At 44.6% G+C, this 19,618-nt stretch overlaps 1 protein-coding gene and 1 pseudogene across 12 annotated transcripts in view; both read left to right on the forward strand.

Annotated features, from left to right (window-relative positions):
* Positions 1-19,618, forward strand: part of Ptk2 (protein tyrosine kinase 2) — a 296,868-nt gene that overhangs the window by 264,920 nt on the left and 12,330 nt on the right. For all 12 annotated transcript variants that reach the window (XM_045143862.1, XM_045143858.1, XM_045143860.1 and 9 more), the window contains 3 exons: positions 15,416-15,478; positions 16,904-16,943; positions 17,260-17,366. In XM_045143862.1, the coding sequence (XP_044999797.1) occupies positions 15,416-15,478; positions 16,904-16,943; positions 17,260-17,366 (210 nt within the window). The remainder of the gene's footprint in view (positions 1-15,415; positions 15,479-16,903; positions 16,944-17,259; positions 17,367-19,618) is intronic.
* Positions 9,258-9,574, forward strand: LOC123458565 (annotated as a pseudogene).

The following is a 19,618-nucleotide window of genomic DNA, read 5'->3' on the forward strand; positions in this document are numbered from 1 at the left end:
TGTTCATTCACTCTTCTCAATTAATTTTTAGGGGTTAGTTTCCCCAACTTTGCAGTGTATTAGGGCTCAGGGCATTTCTGCAGGTTTTTCCCATTGCTGGATTGTGTTCACAGAAAGGACTCACTTAGTGTCCAGGTGCATATAAAACATGAGGTCCCACTGCTGTAGACACACAAGACATGCTGGCTCTGCTTTCCTGCTGCTGCTGTGCAGATGGGCTGGGGTTGACAGCCCATTCCAAAGTCCCTTGGGCACAGAGAACACTATGCCTAGACACAAATGTCCTTTTGAACTCCCATGTTCTCAGCCTCAGAACTGGGGTCTGGGGTTCCATCTCCCCACCATACAAGGCAAAAAGCAGGAGCAGGGATTCATGATGGGCCCATAAATTTTTACTCGTACTTACCTGGACAGCCCAAGTCTGTCTCTTCAGGCTTGATTTAGTCAACACTCACTCACTACCCATGTTTTATTTCTCTTTTTTTTAATGCTATATTGGGAATTGATCTGCATCCCCAACCCTGTAATGCTTTCGTTTCTTAAACTGTAGTTTAACCAAGTGATGTGTGCACTTGTGCAGTGCATTAAGTTGCATTCCTAAGGAGATCTTAGGACCACCATAGCAGAACTGTCTCAGTGTGCACATGGGAACCTGGAAGTGGTTCACATTGGGCGGCGCTCCTTCCAGTGTCTGTTTCTGTGTAGGCCCTAGATGTCACATGTACCGCATTCTGATCTCTGTCCCATAGGACAGTAATTCTCACCTGGCACATGTCCTTTTCACAGTTGAACAGTGAGGAGCATGACAGTAAACAACAGTAGCAATGTTGCGATCATATTCATGATAGTGACTATGTAATTTTCCTATATAAAGTCATTTGAAACCAGGTATAGTGGTATACGCCTTTAATCCCAGCACTCAGGAGGCAAAGTTAGGAGGATTCCTGTGAGTTCAAGGTCAGCCTGGGACTACATAGTGAATTCCAAGTCAGCCTGGGCTAGACCAAGACCCTATCTCAAAAACAAAGAAAAAGGAAGTAAATAAGTAAGTTAGTTCTCTTGTCATCTTTGCCAGGCATAGTGGCACATTCCTTTAATCCTAGCACTTAGGAGGTTGAAGTAGGATTGCTGTGAGTTCAAGGCCAGGCTAAGACTACTTAGTGAATTCCAGGTCCGCCTAGGCTAGAGTGAGACCCTATCTTCAGAAACAACAACAAAAAATGGTATTTAACCTTCACAACTCCTCTATGAGGAAGTGACCAGTCCATCAAAACCTTGAGGGCCATAAGTTCCAAGTGCCTCAGAAACCATTAGAAAACTAATTATTTGGGCTGGAGAGATGACTGATGATCCAGGTTCAGTTCCTATGATGCACAGAGGCACATGCATCTGGAGTTCATTTGCAGTAGTTACAGGCCCTGGTGTGCCCATTTTCTGTCTCTCTTCTCTTCTCCTGCTGCTTGCAAATAAATAAAAATCTCTTAGAATAAAGAAAAGAAAATGGGGGCTGGAGAGATGGCTTAGCAGTTAAGTACTTGCCTGTGAAGCCTAAGGACCCCTGTTGGAGGCTCAATTCCCCATGACCCACAAGCCAGTTGCACAAGGTGGCACATGCATCTGGAGTTTGTTTGCAGTGGCTGGAGGCCCTGATGCGTCCATTCTCCCCCTTACCACCACCCCCATCTCTTTCTCTGTCCCCCTCTCTCACTCTCTCTGTCGCTCTCAAAAAAATAAAAATAAATAAACAAAAAGATGTTTTTTCTTGGGTCGGGTTTTTACTAATAGTTAGCTTAAACTTAAAAATACAAGTGAGGGCTGGAGAGATGGCTTAGCGGTTAAGCGCTTGCCTGTGAAGCCTAAGGACCCCGGTTCGAGGCTTGGTTCCCCAGGTCCCACGTTAGCCAGATGCACAAGGGGGCGCACGCACCTGGAGTTCGTTTGCAGAGGCTGGAAGTCCTGGCGCGCCCATTCCCCCTCTCTCCCTCTATCTGTCTTTCTCTGTGTGTCTGTCGCTCTATTATGAAAAAAAAAAAAATACAAGTGAACTTAGCATTTTTTTAGCGCTGCATAGACCTTGGAACTGAGGATAAATGCAACAGGGCTGTGTCCTGCCTATCCTTACAGAGGTGAGGAGTAGATGCAGAGCGAGTGCATGCACTGCCATTTGGACCCAGCACCTGTGCTGCTTACTACAAATCCTGCCATCCAGATTTGATTCACCCACATAAAGCTGAACACAAAATGGCATATGTGGGGCTGGAGAGATGGCTTAGCGGTTAAGCGCTTGCCTGTGAAGCCTAAGGACCCCAGTTCGAGGCTCAGTTCCGCAGGTCCCACATTAGCCAGATGCACAAAGGGGCGCACGCGTCTGGAGTTTGTTTTCAGAGGCTGGAAGCCCTGGCGCGCCCATTCTCTCTCTCTCCCTCTATCTGTCTTTCTCTCTGTGTCTGTCACTCTCAAATAAATATATATATATATTTTTTTTTTTTTAAATGGCATGTGTGTCTGGAATTCATGTAATTCTTTTTGTAATTCTTTTTTATTGACAACTTCCATAGTCATAGACAATAAACCATGGTAATCTCCTCCCCCTCCCACTTTCCCCTTTGCAACTCTACTCTCCATCATACCCCTTCATCCTCTCAATCAGTTTCTTTTATTTTGTTGTCATCATCTTATCCTCTCTTATTATGATGGTCTTGTGTAGGTAGTGTCAGGCACTGTGAGGTCATGAATATCCAGGCCATTTTGTGTCTGGAGGAGCACTACCTTTCCTTTGGCTCGTACATTCTTTCCACCACCTCTTCTGCAATGGACCCTGAGCCTTGGAAGGTGTGATAGAGATATTGCAGTACTGAGCGCTGTGGTCACTTCTTTCCAGCACCATGGTGCCTTCTGAGTCATCCCAAGGTCACTGCCATCTGAAAAGAGAAGGTTCTCTAACCAAAATTGAGGGAGCATTAATACAAGGATATGAACATTAAGAGAAGTGCTTACTGGGCAGTTTGGTGAGCATAGTATATACATTTAGCCAGACAGCAGCAGACGTTACACCCCTAGGGCTCATGACTTCCCCTGTTGTAGGTTTTCAGTATCAGGGATATGTTCCCTCCCATGGAGCAGGTCTCCAGTCAAATTAGAGAGCAGTTTGTTTCCCCCATAATAGACATGCCACTGTTGCACCCGTTGGCTCATTTGGCTTGGCTGTGTCCACTGTTATTTGTATATATACTATATATATATGGCTTGCAGTGTCCACTGTTGTTTATCTCCACTGGTGATTTCTCTCTCTCCCATTGAGCTGCATGCAGTGTAGCTTTTTCCAGCTATCTGTCATCTGGCATACATGGAGGAAATTTTCAGCTCAACTCCAACAGAGGTTCTCAGTGACCTTGCACCCCAAGTATGTAGAGTCTTCAGCCATAGGGTCTTACCATTTATTCCTGGTGGGAAACCAAGGACCTCAGCATTGGCCTGCAATGTTTTGGGGCTATCAGAGACCTCCCTGGCCAGTAACCACTGGAAGGTATCCCAGTGCTGGCACTAAAAATTTTCTAGTAAAAATCTATAGCTTCTTGGTGTGCCAATGTCCCAAAGAGTAGGTTTCCATATGACTTATTCATACCCTCTTAGATTTTGATTAGCCCTCCCTCCATCTTTCCTTTACTCAATCTCTTCCCCCAATCTCACTTAGGTCTTTCCACCCTCAGTATTGTTCTTCTATTTACATATATACAATACCATCCTATTAAGTCCCTCCTCCCTTTCTTTCTCTCCCCTTTATATCTCTTTTCTAGCTTACTGTCCTCTACTACCTAGTTTTCTAGGCCTGGGTTACCTCACTTAGTATAATCCTTTCCAGATCCATCCATGTTCCTGCAAATTTCATAACTTCACTTTTCTTTACCACTGAGTAGAACACCATTGTATAAATGTGCCATATCTTCATTATCCACTCATCAGTTGAGGGACATCTAGGCTGGTTCCATTTCCTTGCTATTGTGAATAGAGTGCCAGTAAACATGGTTGAGCAAGTATCTCTAAGGTAGTGAGACAAGTCCTTAGGATATATGCCTAGGAGTGCTATATCTGGGTCATATGGTAAATCTATTTTTAGGCTGTCTCAGGAACCTCCACAGATTTCCACAATGGCTATACCAAATTGCATTCCCACCAGTAGAAGAAGGAAATGATTTTTACACATCCTCACCAGCATTTATGGTCATTTGTTTTCATGATGGTAGCCAACCTTACAGGAGTGAGATGGAATCTCAAAGTAATTTTAATATGCATTTCCCTGATGGTTGTTTAATTAAAAAAAAAATGAGGCTGAAGAGATGGCTTATTGATTAAGGTGCTTGCTTGCAAAGCCTAAAGACTCACATTCGACTCTACAGGTCCCACATAAGCCAGTCACACAAAGTGACATAAGCGCTCAAGGTTGCACATGTGCACAAGGGGGCACACATGTCTGGAGTTTGATTGTAGTGGCTGGAGGCCCTGGCACATCAATTCTCTCTCTCTCTCATGCATGTGCTTGCATGTATGCGCACATAAAAGAAAAAAAGGCCAGTCTGTTGGGCTTGCCTCAAAAAAAAAAAAAAAAAAAACAGTAAATATGGCCAGGTGTGGTAGTACACCCCTTTAATCCCAGCACTTGGGAGGCAGAGATGGGAGCTGAATTTGAGGCCACTCTGAGACTATTTAGTGAGTTCCAGTCAGCCTCTGCTAGAAGTGAGATCCTGCCTTTAAAAAAAAAAATAAGTAGTAACTGATATAGCTGGGCATGGGAGTAGCGCATGCCTTTAATCTCAGCTCTTAGGAGGCAGAGGTAGGAGGATCACCTAGAATTGGAGGCCACCCTGAGACTACATAGTGAATTCCAGGTCAGCCTGAGCTAGAGTGAGACCCTACCCAAAAAAAGGAAATGTTTTGAGTTCCAGATTAGCTTTGACAGGTTTCAGTGTGGATGTGGTATATGTGGCTCCATTGAAGAGAGATTATCACTGCTGATCCCTGTGAAGGGAGGGCTGCTGTGTGTCACTCTGAAAGGAGGACAAACAAGACTGAAAAGGAACCTCTGTGCTTGGTGGACACTGAGTAGATGACAGAATAAAGACGATATGTGAGCCAAGGCTTAAAGGAAAAACTGGAATTTTCAGGGCAAACAGGCTCAGGAAGTACATTCCAGACAGAGACTAGGGCGTGGGTAATGACATGGGGTCATGGGACAGCCTTAGCTGGATGTGACCCACACTGGTCTTCTGAGGGATTTGGGGAATTCTCATCAGAAGGTTCAGGCATGCCTGTATTCTGCAGGCTGGCCAGTGCTGGGAGTGGGGTTTCTTTCTTTAAGATGATATACATGCATTGAAGCACATGGTGTGAAGGCTTTGGTGAATCTCTGAATTTGTATAACCCGGTTCTGGTGTTTCCAGGCTCCAGTTAGCTCCCAGTGTGTGCATGACCCACCCAGGCACTCTGCCCAGTGCCTTAGAAAGTCCACAGATGCCTGACTGCAGTGTCCATATTGGTGTGTCTCCCTCCTACACTCAAGAGCTGGGGCAGCCATACCCTCTGCAGCATCTGTAGTCCTCTCTAAGGACCTGCTTGCTCCTCAGCATGCAACATCTTGTCTCAGTTCCTTTGCCAGAGCAGTTCTAGATCAATGGTGATTATTAGTACTTAGCCTCTCCCATATTTTTAAGGTAGGGTTTTCATCAAATTACCCAGGCTGGCCTTTGGCACACCCTAGCCCAGTTAGTCCATGAGCCTGTAATCCTGCTGTTTCCAACACTGAAGTAGCTAGATTAGAAACCTGTATCACCAGTGATGCCTGACATACTTTCTGTTTTTAAATAATTATCATATGAAGGCTTTCTTTGACTAACTCCCTTGGATTTTACAAATGCCCTGCCTGAGATGCTTTTTCAAAATTTTTCTGAAAGGTCATTAGGGTTGGATTTGATTTCCCAGTACCAAGGTGAGAGAGTCATTTAGCCAGGTGTTTATAATCCTAGCACCCAGGAGGCTGATACAAGAAAATTGCTTTGAATTCAAAGGTGGTCTTTTTTTTTATTTTTTTTATTTACTTATTATTTATTTGAGAGCGACAGACACAGAGAGAAAGACAGATAGAGGGAGAGAGAGAATGGGCGCGCCAGGGCTTTCAGCCTCTGCAAACGAACTCCAGACACGTGCGCCCCCTTGTGCATCTGGCTAACGTGGGACCTGGGGAACCGAGCCTCGAACCGGGGTCCTTAGGCTTCACAGGCAAGCGCTTAACTGCTAAGCCATCTCTCCAGCCCTCAAAGGTGGTCTTAAGGGTGGCAGGTGCAGAGCCCAACAGCAGTAGATGTGGGGTCCAGAGGCTGAGTGGCACACAGTGAAGAGACTCGAGGCTGTGACACACAGTGAAAAGACTCGAGGCTGTGTGGCACACAGTGAAGAGTTTGGAGTCTGAGGGGCGCACAGTGAAAAGACTCAAACCTGAGGGGTGCAGAGTGAAGCAACTCAGATTTCATCCTTGACTGTAGAAAACCATCAGTGTTTGCACAAGACAGTGGGAGCCACGCTATCTTCAACATGGTGCCATTGCATCGTCATCCGTGTAGACAGTGTCCCTGTGGGAAGCAGGAGTGGGATTGGTGGGGTGGACCAGCGGGTGTGAGGGCTGCAGAGACAAAGCAGTCAAGACAGGGCTTCCCTTGGGAGTCTCAGGTAGGTCATAACTCCACTGAGGGAGATGAGACAAGCATCAAGTAAACGCAAGCGCTCTGCTGGCCAGCTTCAAGTTAAAAGGGGATGCTCTCTGAATTACCGTCTCCAAGCTCTTCCATGGCTGAAGCAGTGTGTGTAATGTGTGATCTGATGCTACCATCTCTGAATTCGAACCCACCAGTGCCTCCCACAGTCCGCTCAGAGTCAAACCCCTCACTGTTCCTTCTTAAGGCCAGTAGTTCTGGGAGCACCTCCCCATCCCGTTTGGCCACCTCGTTTGTGCTCCAGACTGGCCCACTTTACCTGCTCTCTGGGAGGAGTATACTTGCCCTCCTCAACCTGCCAACTCCCAGTCATGCTTTGTGGTCTCAAACCAGACTTATTTCCCTCTGGAAGCCATCCTCAGACGGTTCAGGGGCACCATGGCTTTGTTTCCACAACACAAGAGGTGCTTATGCTGTCTTACGGGATTCTGCTGAGAAAACTAGCAAACAGTTGTCAGGTGTAGACTGTGGTAGACAGTGACCTGGTGAAGCATAAAGCTTATAGCATAGGCGAAATATAAGAAAATCAACAAAAACTTTATTACTATTATCATTATCACAATTCACGGTTGGCATTTCTTCTGGTATTGTCCTGTGTGCTGTAGGGTGTTAAGTAGCACCCATGACCTATGCTTGCTAGATGCAGAAGTTTCCCTCTCCAAGGTGGAACCACCAACAGTGTCCCCACACAGTGCTCTCAGAGGAGGGGATAGATTGGTGCCCAGTGAGAGACTACTCCAAATGGTGCCATTGGGGAGTGCAGAGGGAGCAGAGAGGACGAGACGTTGTGTAGCCTCAGCCTGGCCAAATATAGCCCTCCGCTACTTGAAGTATGTTTTGTTAAGGGAGTTGGTTGGTTTAAGTTTTGCAGTGCTATGGATGAAATCCTTGGGTCCAAGCACTCTACCACTCACCACACCTCCAGCCTGTCTGTTGGGTGACTCTGTGCTGGACATAGAGGCCACAGTAGGTAGCATTGTAGCAGTTTCTCTGTAAGTGCCTTGGATAATACTTGTGGTACTGTGTTGGATCATTCTGTATTCATTACTAGACTCAGAGCCCTTGGAGACAGGGTCCATGTCCCTCCCATCACTGTTAAGTCCCTATGCCAATCACAGCAAAGGTGCCAAGCACAGAAGTGAGTAATAACTGCTTAGTTTGTGTCTTTTCTTTTTCTATTGCATCTGCCTTCTTCTCATGTGCCTGGGGCCATCTCAAGAGTTCTGGGCACAAGAAATGAGCTGGAGCAACAGGCTATTCCTCTCCAAATGCCACCAGCAGAGATTTGGGTCCTGGCACCTACCCTTTATTCCCCATCTTGGCCATTGCTGTCAGGTGCAGAAAGTGCACCTGAGAGTAGGATGGGGACCAAGTGTGGTGATATGTAAATGGTGGAGAAAGCGGGGGGCTGTCCATCTTCAGGGGACTTTAGTTCACATCCACCTTCTTCGGCATACATCCTTGGACTCTTCTACAACCAGGGAATACAGCTGCATGCAACAGAATTACCCAAACACCTTTAACCTATGCAGCTGAAGACTAGCATATGCATTGAGATCACAGCCCCTGTAAAAAAAGACCTGCCAGTGGACAGTGCAGGTGCCCCTGCGGAATTAGATTGCCTGCTACTGGACAAATGTTCCTTTACAAAGTAGCCTCGGGTGGTCTTGTTAACACATTGGGACCCCAGCAGTTTGAATGCAATGTGTTTGTCCCAAAGTGCTGAGACTGCAGGAGTTGCAGGGCGGGGCGGGAGTGCAGATCCTTGTCAAGTTTCCAGGCTGTTGCAGTCAGCTTTGAGTTTCTATCACAAAAAAAAACCAATCAAGTGCAGCTTGTGGGAGAAAAGGGTTTATTTTGGCTTATAGACTCAGGGGGAAGCTCCATGATGGCAGGGGGAAGTGATGGGATTAGCAGAAGGTGGGCATCGCCTCCTGGCCAACATCAGATGAACAATAGCGACAATAGACTCCAATTCCCAAATTGCCACCATCTGGGGACCTAACATTTAGAACACATAAGTTTACAGGGGACACCTAAATCAAACCACCATACACATCATTATAGATCAGTTCTTTTATGAAGCATAAATGAATTAATAGAAAAGAGACACGGACCAGAGAGATGACTTAGTGGTTAAGGCACTTGCCTGCAAAACCTAAGGACCAAGGTTCTATTCCCCAGAACCCACATAAGCCAGATGCACATAGTGGCAATGTCTCTGGATTTCATCTGCAGTGGCTAGAGGCCCATTCTCCCTCCCCCATCTCTCTCTCTCTCTAATAAATAAATAAAATATTTTTTTTAATGAAAAGAACCAAGTGTGGTGGCACATGCCTTTAATCCAGAGGCAGAGGTGGAAAGATCGCCGAGTTTGAGGCCACCCTTAGACTGCATAGTGAATTCCAGGTCAGCCTGAGCTAGAATGAGAACCTACCTCAAAAGTCAAAAGAAAAATACAAAACATCCTGGGTACAGGGGTTGGCAAGGCTCATGTGCGATCACTTTACGTCCACAGTGGGCACCGTGAGCTCACATCATGGAGCATCTGGAGTATCTAGAAGGTGCATCAATAAACCAGAGGTGGCGATGTCCTCACAGGAACTACAGCTCCATTATTTCAAAATGCACGATTATGAAGGCAGTAACTTGCTTGACGGCCTAGAACTTGCCACAGCTATCACTCATGTCCATAAGGAGAAGGGTAGTAAGATGAACAAATGAACATAACAGATGGCATTTTGAGGGATGATGACAAGAACAGCTATGGCTACACTGACTGCACGGAGTTGCTGAAGTCACTGCAATAGATGTTGGACATTGGCCATCTTCTAGTTTTATGCAAATGTGACCCATGGTAATGTGATTGAACACTTCTGGTAATGCAAAGTAACTCATTTCCAACTGCTGCCACAGTATTTTGATAAAATCCTGTAGTAATTTATTACACTGGAATGAGAAAGCGAAATTAATTAATCCCAGCATTCAGGAGGCAGAGGTAGGAGGATTGCCATAGGTTCGAGGCCACCCTGATACTACACAGTGAATTTCAGGTCCACCTAGGCTAGAATGAGATTCTACCTCGAGAAACCATTAAAAGAAAGTGAAAGCAAAATCGAGAGAACTAAGAAGAGAAGCAGAACATACTGTATCCGGTTAAGATGGTGGCATAGGAACCACACCAAAGAGGCCTAAGAGAGAAAAAGCCAAAGAAAACCCAGTAAAATACACACTTTTACCAAAAAGTGAGATGTATAAGAAATTTAAACTGCAGCAGAGAAGTAGGAGAGATCCAGAGCCCACACAGGCAGGCTGTAGTAGCTCCAGCAGCGATTGCGGAAGCGACGGCTCCGGCTAAGGCAGCAGCGGCAGATCCAGCAGTAACAGCTGCCAGGCTCGGTTTGCCCCACAGGAAAATCCAGTGCCCAGTTCCAGAAAACAGAACAGCAACCCAACCAGCCGACTTGAACCCACAGGACACCAAAGAAGGATGCAAGCAGAGACCAAAATCATCCAAAAAGGTAACTGGGATTGCACCAGGGAAGGGTCTCACTTGGTCACAAGCTGACTTGGAACCCTCAACACACCAGAAATCTTAACCTCTTTGTTGATAGAGGATCTGGTTGTCATAATACCTACTCTTGCATAAATACTCGGTGCTTTTTTTGATTGAATGTGTACATTGTTCAGTTAAATTTTAGAATCTGTCTGTATTTTGTTCCACTCAGCCTACTTGAATACTCCTATAGCAGGCAAACCCAACCCCTAGGAACACTTTTGTAGATACTCTGAGAGTGTTAAGAGCCACACCTAACATCTTAAATTCCCACGCTGAAGATATGTAACATCAGATCAATTGATACAGCTAAGAATACCCAGCTAACTAGAAAATCCAAGCACTAACTTAATCTAAGATGCAAAAATATATACATTATAACACAAGGAACACCAAAAATCCAGACAATATAAATCCACCAATAAGTATTAATGCATCAGAAATGACCTCCAATGAGAACGAGTTAGAAGAAATGCCTGAGAAAGATTTCAAAGGAATGATTGTAAATATGTTCAAAGAAGAAGAAATCAAAGGAATCAAAGAGAAAATCAAAGGAATCAAAGACACAGGACACCAATTTAATTAAATAAAAAAGTCAATTCAAGACATAAGTAAGGAAATAGAAATAATAAAGAAAAACCAGTCAGAATTACTAGCAATGAAGAACACAGTTAATGAAATAAAAAACTCTGTAGAAAATCTCACCAGTAGAATGGATGAAGGAGAGGATAGAATATCTAAGCTAGAAGACCAGGTGGCAGATCTAATACAGTCCAACAAAGAGAAAGACAAACTAATAGAAAAGTATGAATGGGAATTTCAAGATATTCAGGACACTATGAAAAGGTCAAACATAAGAATTCAGGGTATAGTAGTAGAAGGAGAAGAATTTCACTCCAAAGGCATAGTAGGCATCCTCAACAAAATCATAGAAGAAAACTTCCCCCAAATTGGGAAAGAGGTGCCAGGAAGCCTTTAGAACACCAGCCAGACAAAACCTGAAAGAACCTCTCCTTGCCATATTATAATCAAACTACCAAACACACAATCCAATGAAAAAATATTGAAAGCAGTTAGAGAGAAAAATCAAGTTACCTACAAAGGCAAGCCCATCAGGATCACAGAAGATTACTCAACACGAACTTTAAAAGCCAGAAGGGCTTGGAGTGATGTATTCCAAGTTCTGAAAGATAACAACTGTCAACCAAGGTTACTTTATCCTGCAAAGCTATCCATTCAAATGGAGAAATAAGGACATTCCATGACAAAAGCAGGCTAAAGGAGTATTTGAAGACAAAACCAGCTCTACAGAAAATACTTGATAGAATCCTCCATGCCTATGAGAAGGAAAAGCACACGTATAAGGAACCTGGAAAAACAAACAATACTCAAATACTAGTAAACACAAGAGAGCAAAGATAGAACTGGAACTACAAAAAAAAAGGCAAACAAATACATACCTTTCAATAATATCTCTCAATATCAACGGTCTCAGTGCCCCAACCAAAAGACATAGGTTTGCAGACTAGGTTAAAAAGCAGGATCCTACAATTTGTTGTCTCCAAGAAACTCACCTTTCTACAAAGGATGGACATTATCTTAGGGTGAAAGGTTGGAAGACGGTGTTTCAAGCAAATGGGCCTAGAAAACAAGCAGGGGTTGCTATCCTAATATCAGACAGGGTAGACTTTAGTCCGACGTTAGTCAAGAAAGATAAGGAAGGTCACTTTATATTGATTAAGGGCACACTCCAACAGGAGGACATTACAATCCTAAACATATATGCACCTAACATGGGGGCTCCCAAATTCGTCAAACAAACACTATTAGAACTAAGGTCACAGATAACACCAAACACGGTGGTGGTGGGTGACTTTAACACCCCACTCTCATCAATTGACAGGTCATCCCAGGGGGGGAAAAAAAAACAGAAAGGCATCTTGACTAAATGAGATCATAGAAGGAATGGACCTAACATATATACAGGACATTTCATCCAAAGGCTACAGAATATACATTCTTTTCAGCAGCACATGGAACATTCTCTAAAATAGACCATATATTAGTACACAAAGCAAATCTTAACAGAACATACTGTATAGTTCGTTCCTAAGTGCTTTTTAATCTTGTTGGACAAGATCTTAATGAAAAACTTAAGGATGTTGGGTAATTATTACTGGGCACTAAAGAACTTGACTAATCTACACTACCTTGAAAAGTAAGACAACATTGCCAAGTGGACGCAGTCTTCAGTAACAGTGAAGGGATGGAGTGAACACCACCAGATGCTTCCCTAGTGGTCCTGTATCTAAGGCAAATATGGTCAGTGTTCTGTTCCCCTGGTGTACATGATCACTTGCTCTGGGCAAGTGGCTGCACATTAAGCTATATGAAAGCCACAGCACAAGAATGGTAAATGTTGATCACGATTCTAGATCTGCTCTCATTTGGGGACGACACACCACTGGCCCTCAGTGCCCTATTTCAGATCTTTATCTTGTACAACTGCCACATCCTTGCCTTTTCCGCCGCCTTCAGCCGGGAAAGACATTGAATTTAAAAGTGTTCTCTAATTACTAGCAGCTGTTTTAGCTTTCTTACTATTTGTATTTCACTCATTTCTAGGGTTTCTGTTTTTTGTTTGTTTGTTTTTTCTGTATAGGAACTGTGGGTTTGCTTGGTACAGCAGGTTTAAACTATCAGCTTCTCTAGCTAAGTAGATGTGAAAAGATTGTTCATCAATCATGGTAATTAGCCTGATCCAAGTTCTGTTTTGGAAGAATGTTGTTTAAATTACCTCTTTCAACCATGGGATATTGTTTATAATTATAGAAGTTGTCAGTAAAAAAATTATTTACAGCCGGTCTTGGTGGCACACACCTTTAATCCCAGCACTCGGAAGGCAGAGGTAGAAAGATCACTCTGAGTTCGAGGCCACCCTGAGAGTATGAATTCCAGGTCAGCCTGGACTAGGGTGAGACCCTACCTCGGAAAAAAGAAAAAATTACCTCTTCCAGCCTGATTTTAGGGAAGATTAGAAAAAGAAACCTAAAACCCTATAGCCGTGAACCTCAGTAGTTCTTGAAAGTGAGAAACCACAGGTTGTAATTTGGTTTGTTGGATATAATAGAAATGCTGTAAAAGAAAATTGCAAATGATGATTGAATTGTAAGAAACAGCATCAAATTTGCTTTTAAGATGTACAGAGACTTATTTTCTTTATTAAAGTATTCTTCTAAGAAAACAAGTATTTGTATAAAGTGTGCAATCAGAGCTGGCTTGTAAAATGTTCTTGTAATGCCTCACTATTTTCAAAGATTTATATGATAAATTCTAGATATCTGGCCAATAAAATTGATGAAAAAAAAAAACAAAAGAGACCATTTTAAAGAAACACAAAATACAATGTGAGCTTCCTAATTATGAACTCTAGCAGCCCCACATTTGCTGTTCAGACTGCTGTGAACACATCTGAAGACGCCCACCTTGTTACCCTCATGGTGAACCGCACAGGCCTCTCCTCCCTCCAAGCTGTGTGCCCCCGTTTCCTGGTGACCTCAGCTCTGCTCTTTGAAAATATTTTCCATAATATTACCTGAATTTTTTTCTGCTAGGTACAGCAAAGACTTCCATTTTCAGACTAGTTTTTGTGGATGCTACTACAAATGGCTGCTGTCATCTAATGTGTCCCCAAGTCCTTCTGTGGATCACACATGTCTCCTCAGAGGTCCCTCCTTGGATCTCCCCATTACCATGACCCTGCAAGGAATAATTTTAATGATACCAATCCCAAGACACCTGCCCAAGGTCACAATTCCTCAAGAGAACAGATGTTCTCTATTGAGCATGTCCCCTCTCCAGTCCCCAGCTCAGTCAGTGGTCTTTCCTGAGATGAACCAATGTGGAGCACCCACACCATGAAAGCATCTTGCAAGCTGACCAAGCTCCTGGACACTGGCAGCTAGGTGGCTTGCGTTCCTTTTGGATACTGCTTAAAAGTACAGTAGCTTGGCACTTTGGAACTATGCACAGTAGTTGCTAGTTTTTAAAAGGGATTTTTAACTTCACAAATGAAGTCTTGGGGCTGGAGGGATGGCTTAGCTATTGGTTAAGGCATTTGCCTGCAAATCCAGAGGACCCAGGTTTGATTCCTCAAGACTCACGTTAGCCAGATGCACAAGGGGGTGCACACGTCTGGAGTTCGTATGCAGTGGCTGGAGGCCCTGACATGCCCATTCTCTCCCTCCCTCCTTCCCTCTTTCTCTGTCAACCAAATAAATAAATAATAGGTTTGTTGTTTTTTTTTTTAATGAAGCCTTGTCTACATAAAGCCTGGTTGTGTTCTTCTGGCAGTGGTACTGTTTCTTTCATACAGCAGACCCAGTCAGTCCCTGTGAAACAAAACCACAGAGGCAGGGCTGGGAAGCCATGAGCAGCAAGGTCTTCCATCGGAGGACAGGCCACAGTGCTGGCCCTGTCGCTCCTGCCTTCTAAGCAAGAAGTCTGATGTGGGGGAAAGGACTGGGAGCCTTAGTGAGCTGTTGTCTACGAAAGCCGAGTGTGTAGCTGAGCTGCCTCAGAGCTCGAGTCCGTGCTTATAGGTGGAAAGCAGCAAGTGAGAACAGTACAGGACCCACACTAAGCAGTAGTCCCTCGAGCTGGGAAAAGGCCACTCTGAGCTGTTGCCCATGTCGCTTTGGTGTCTATAGGAGTTGCAGGGTGTTAGGCCACTTGGAGAAACTTTGACTTTGGGAGTCCCAGGCCAGCCTACGCTATGTAGCAAGACCTTGCCTCAGGAGGTAAAGAAGACAGACAGAATATTGAAGACTGACCTAACGATTAATACCAGGCTCTAAGCACAAGCTCATTGTGGAGCATTTGCATTCTATCCCAGCACCAAAAAGCAGAAAGAATGGAAAACAGGCTTATCAGTCAGGACTTGGGAATGCACAACACAATGACCAGTGCTCCACCTAGAGACAGTGCAGGGAGGGCAGAGTTGGGCTGGATGTATAGCAGAGGGCTTCAGAACAGAATCTGTCACTAACTTTCAGTAACAAATTAAGTGAACTTGGCTGTGTTTTCATCTTTCTAGAAACCTGACGTGAGGCTTTCTCGAGGTAGCATCGACAGGGAGGATGGAAGTCTTCAGGGCCTGGTAAGCATCTGCCAAGCTGTCCCTGAAGTTCACTTTGAGCTTCAATATGAGAGCTTCAACTTCCACATTATGTCATAAGATATCCATGCATGCCAACTTTTTGTTTTGTTTTGTTTTTTGTTTGTTTGAGGTAGGGTCTCACTCTAGTCCATGCTGATCTGGAATTCACTGTCTCGTCTCAGGGTGGCCTCAAACCCTTGGCAATCCTACCTCTGCCTCCCAAGTGCTTGGATTAAAGGCATGCACCACCACACCCAGCTGCATGCCAACATTTATGATGGTGGACAGAATGGTCCATCCATAAGCAGAGTTCTTTCAGAGGTAGAGGATCTCCATTCCTTTGAATTAGACTCACATAGGTGGCTGTTGCCGTTGCCCTACATTGCTGGGGACCAAGCCAAAGCTTCACACCGCTGACAGGTGCTTCTCTGCACCTCACATTCACCAGAGCTTACTGAAATACAGCTTCAGAAACAGCAGTGTGAGGGACAGCCATCTTGCATTTGCCTTCTTGCTAAGTCAAAATACCTGACCAGAAGCAGTTTATGGGGGAAAAAGGTTTTAGTTCAGCTTACAGTTTTGAGAGCAGTTTCCTTGTGGCAGAGGAGGAAACTGGCTCACATCTGTCACAGCAGCTGGAAGACAGCCCCAGGAGTGAACTGACTTATGCTAACAAGTGGGCTGTACTATAAATTCCTAGGGCCAGCCGTAGTGACACACCTCCAACAAGACTCCACCTCCCATAGGCTCCACTAGCTGGAGACTAAATAGGAGGTTTAATTACAAACACATGAGACTGAGCGTGCAGTCACATTCAACCCACCACACCTGTAATACCAGCAAAAGAGGCAGAGGCAGGAAGGCTTTGAGGTCAGCCTAGTGTCTATAGGGAGACCCTGCCATAGTGAAGGAATGCATGCATGTGTACAGTTTCCGGCATGACAGCATGGAAATCTTCAGTGGCAGTGTCTTTTTGCCCATCCCAGGGGCTATGATTTGCTTCCCTAATGGGCATGTGCCATATGGCCTGGAATTGGTAGAAGTGTAGCACCAGGTCCTGATGACTGTACCTTGGCCACCCCAGTGCTGCAGATACCCTTTCACCATCACTGTTGTGTCTCTGCCCTTACTCCTATGTGAGTGATCAGCAGATCCTTAGCAGTGAGCCAGATGAGCAGCAGACCCTGGAAGGCCTGGGAGTTTCGACCTTTAAAGGTGACCTGTGGGAACTTGCAAATCCCATGCTGCCTTCTTCATATCCCTTTTTACATTCCCTTGGGCATCATTGGTTACCTGTCTGCTGAGCATATTGAGAGCCCAACCCCTATCACAGAGTTCAGAGGGTGGATGGACAGGGAAGGAAGACATGAGTCACTACCCATTGTATGTAGAGGTTCATTGACTGAGTTTTGCTTTTTCCTACAGCCTGGAAACCAGCACATTTATCAGCCTGTGGGCAAACCAGGTCAGTGAGGAGAGTTGTGTGAGGACATCTGTGTGATGTGTCAGGAGCAGGTTTTCAGTGTGTGTAGTGTCGCCACTTTGGAATGCCCTGGTGATATTCCCAGTCTTGCTTCTGTAGACCACAGCAAGTATGCTGTTTATTGCATTTGACCCATGCTGAGAGCACTCACTGGAAAGCCGTATCAGCTATCGTGAGGCATCAGAGATGCCTCTGTAGAACACAGTCCTAGTGTTTGTTGGAACGGTGCTGGTCAAGGTTTGTGTGTTTGGGACTGTCTTCACTAACATACATAATGGGAATTCTTCTGCTCTTCCAGATCCTTCAGCTCCACCAAAAAAACCGCCACGCCCTGGAGCCCCTGGCCACCTGGGCAGCCTGGCCAGTCTGAGCAGCCCTGGGGACAGCTACAATGAGGGTGTCAAGGTGAGCATTTGAACCTAGACAGCACAGTCTGCTCACAGTTGGTAAAGTCCATGAGACCTCAGTTCTTGGTAACTATATTTTAGTGGTCAAGGACATTGCCATAGGGACTGTAGTAGGGGCCCAGGATTCAACAGATCTAATTCTGTATCTGCTAGGTGGCAGGAAGGCATTATATGAACTCTGCTGATTCTCTGAGCCTGGTAGGTTTTTAGTGACTTTGTACCAGCATCCTCTAACCAAGTAATATGTGTCTTTGGAGTAATAGAGGTCCTCTTAGTTTAAAGAATTAGGCCAGATCCAGGCATGGTGGCACACACACCTTTAATCCGAGGACTCAGGAAGCAGAGGTAGGAAGATCACCATGAGTTTGAGGCCAACCTTGGACTACAGAGTGAGTTCCAGGTCAGTCTGGGATACAGTGAGACCCTACCTTGAAAAAAGAAACAGAAAAAAAAATTAAGCCAGAATGCCTAGGGTAAGTGAGGTCTGGGGTTCACTTTCTTCACATTTATACATAGGGCTTCATGGGAAACCTATTTTCTGTCTCTGGTCAGAATTGTGTTTGTTAAAGGACTACTAGAGCCTTCCCTCAGATCAAAAGCAATATTTGATTCAAGTAACAACTGCAAGCTTCCCATGGGCTGAGGCTCTTCAGTTTCTGCCTTCCGTACGGGTATGGTAGCAGGCACCAGTGTCTGACTCTCCAGGGTCCCCTCAGAGTGCTGAGGCAGCTCCTCTGGAGGCAAGAAAAAAATGTTCCCTTCTTCTAGCCTGGCCACTTAAAGGTGGCATCTCTTTCTTACCTTCCCACCCAGGATAATACTATCTCTCAAAATGTATCCCACTTCTCAATCTGATACATACTTTCACACTTTAACATCTTGAAAATTAGGAATGGCACTTCTTAATGTTATATTTTTAAAAACGATACATCCTTCTTATAGTGTGGCATGCACCTGTAATCCCTACACTCCGGAAGAGGAGAAGGACGATCACAGGTGCTGGGACAGCCTGGGTGCCTCTTAAAATGGACGGCGTCTTAAATCTGCTGATGGGTGTCATTTTTGTTTTCAGTTTCCACCATGTATGTATTAAATACCTTCTTTGTGTCAGGTGCAGTGACACAATTCCATGTACTCACGTGGCCTCACAGAGTTGGGGGTGGTTAAGTCTTTCATTCTTGACAATCAAGGCCCACAGAGATGGAATGGTTTGTTCTAGGTCACACAGCACCAGCAACTGGGGCAGCATTCCACTGTGGACCGACGGACAGCACAGTTACACATTCTGCTCCAAGTGTTCACCTCCCAGACCAGTTGACTGTTTTAGGGTCAGGGTGGTTGTATTGTCATTTCAGTGTGTCATAAAGGAGAGACCATGGCCCTGCCGTGAACTCATGTACCTGTTGGGCATTAAGCAGACACAGATGGACTAGACTGGATGTGCTTCTGCCAAAGAGTCAGGCCCAAAACACTTACTGGCCAGCTATTATCTCCAGGTCTGTTAGCAACACTCTTTGTTCTTGGAGAAGAGAGAGAGGACATGAATTTTCCTAATACAGTATCTTTAACTACAATTTAAAAGAAAGAATAAGAAAAATTAGGTTAACCAAATTCCATTTTCATCAACCATAGAGCTGACCTTCATAACATCCTGAGAGTTACAGTGTTGTAATAAAACCTGAACTGAGAAGAAGTGCTACCCTAGAATCCTGACATTTTTCACCCTACTCCAGTTCTTAAAATATGAGAGAGAGAGAATGGCAGATAGAGAACGGGTGTGCCAGGGCCTCTAGCCACTGCAAATGAACTCTAGATGCAATGCACCAACTTGTGCATCTGGCTTTATATGGATACTGGGGAATCAAACCTGGGTCCTTTGGCTTCACTGGCAAGCACCTTAACTACTAAGCCATCTCTCCAGCCCTAACTCCACTTTTTTATGATGGGAATAAAATCATGAATAAAGAAAACTGACCATACCCTTAATGTGTAGGATATTAAGTGAGAAGGACACTTGAATAAAGTATGATTGCTCCATATACATGAAGTAAAGATATTAAGGTGAAGTAGGCATCTCTGTTTTATCTGGGGGGTGAGGGAATAGAGGTTATTAAATCCTAACTGAAAGAACATTATTGGTATATTTTTAATTTTTTTTAATTTATTTGTAAGCAGACACACAGAAGGGAAAAAGAATATGTACACCAGGGCCTCTTGCTGTTGCAAACTAACCCCAGATGCATGTACCAC

The sequence above is a fragment of the Jaculus jaculus genome, chromosome 2 (genome assembly GCF_020740685.1).
Source record: "Jaculus jaculus isolate mJacJac1 chromosome 2, mJacJac1.mat.Y.cur, whole genome shotgun sequence".
Classification (NCBI taxonomy): domain Eukaryota; kingdom Metazoa; phylum Chordata; class Mammalia; order Rodentia; family Dipodidae; genus Jaculus; species Jaculus jaculus.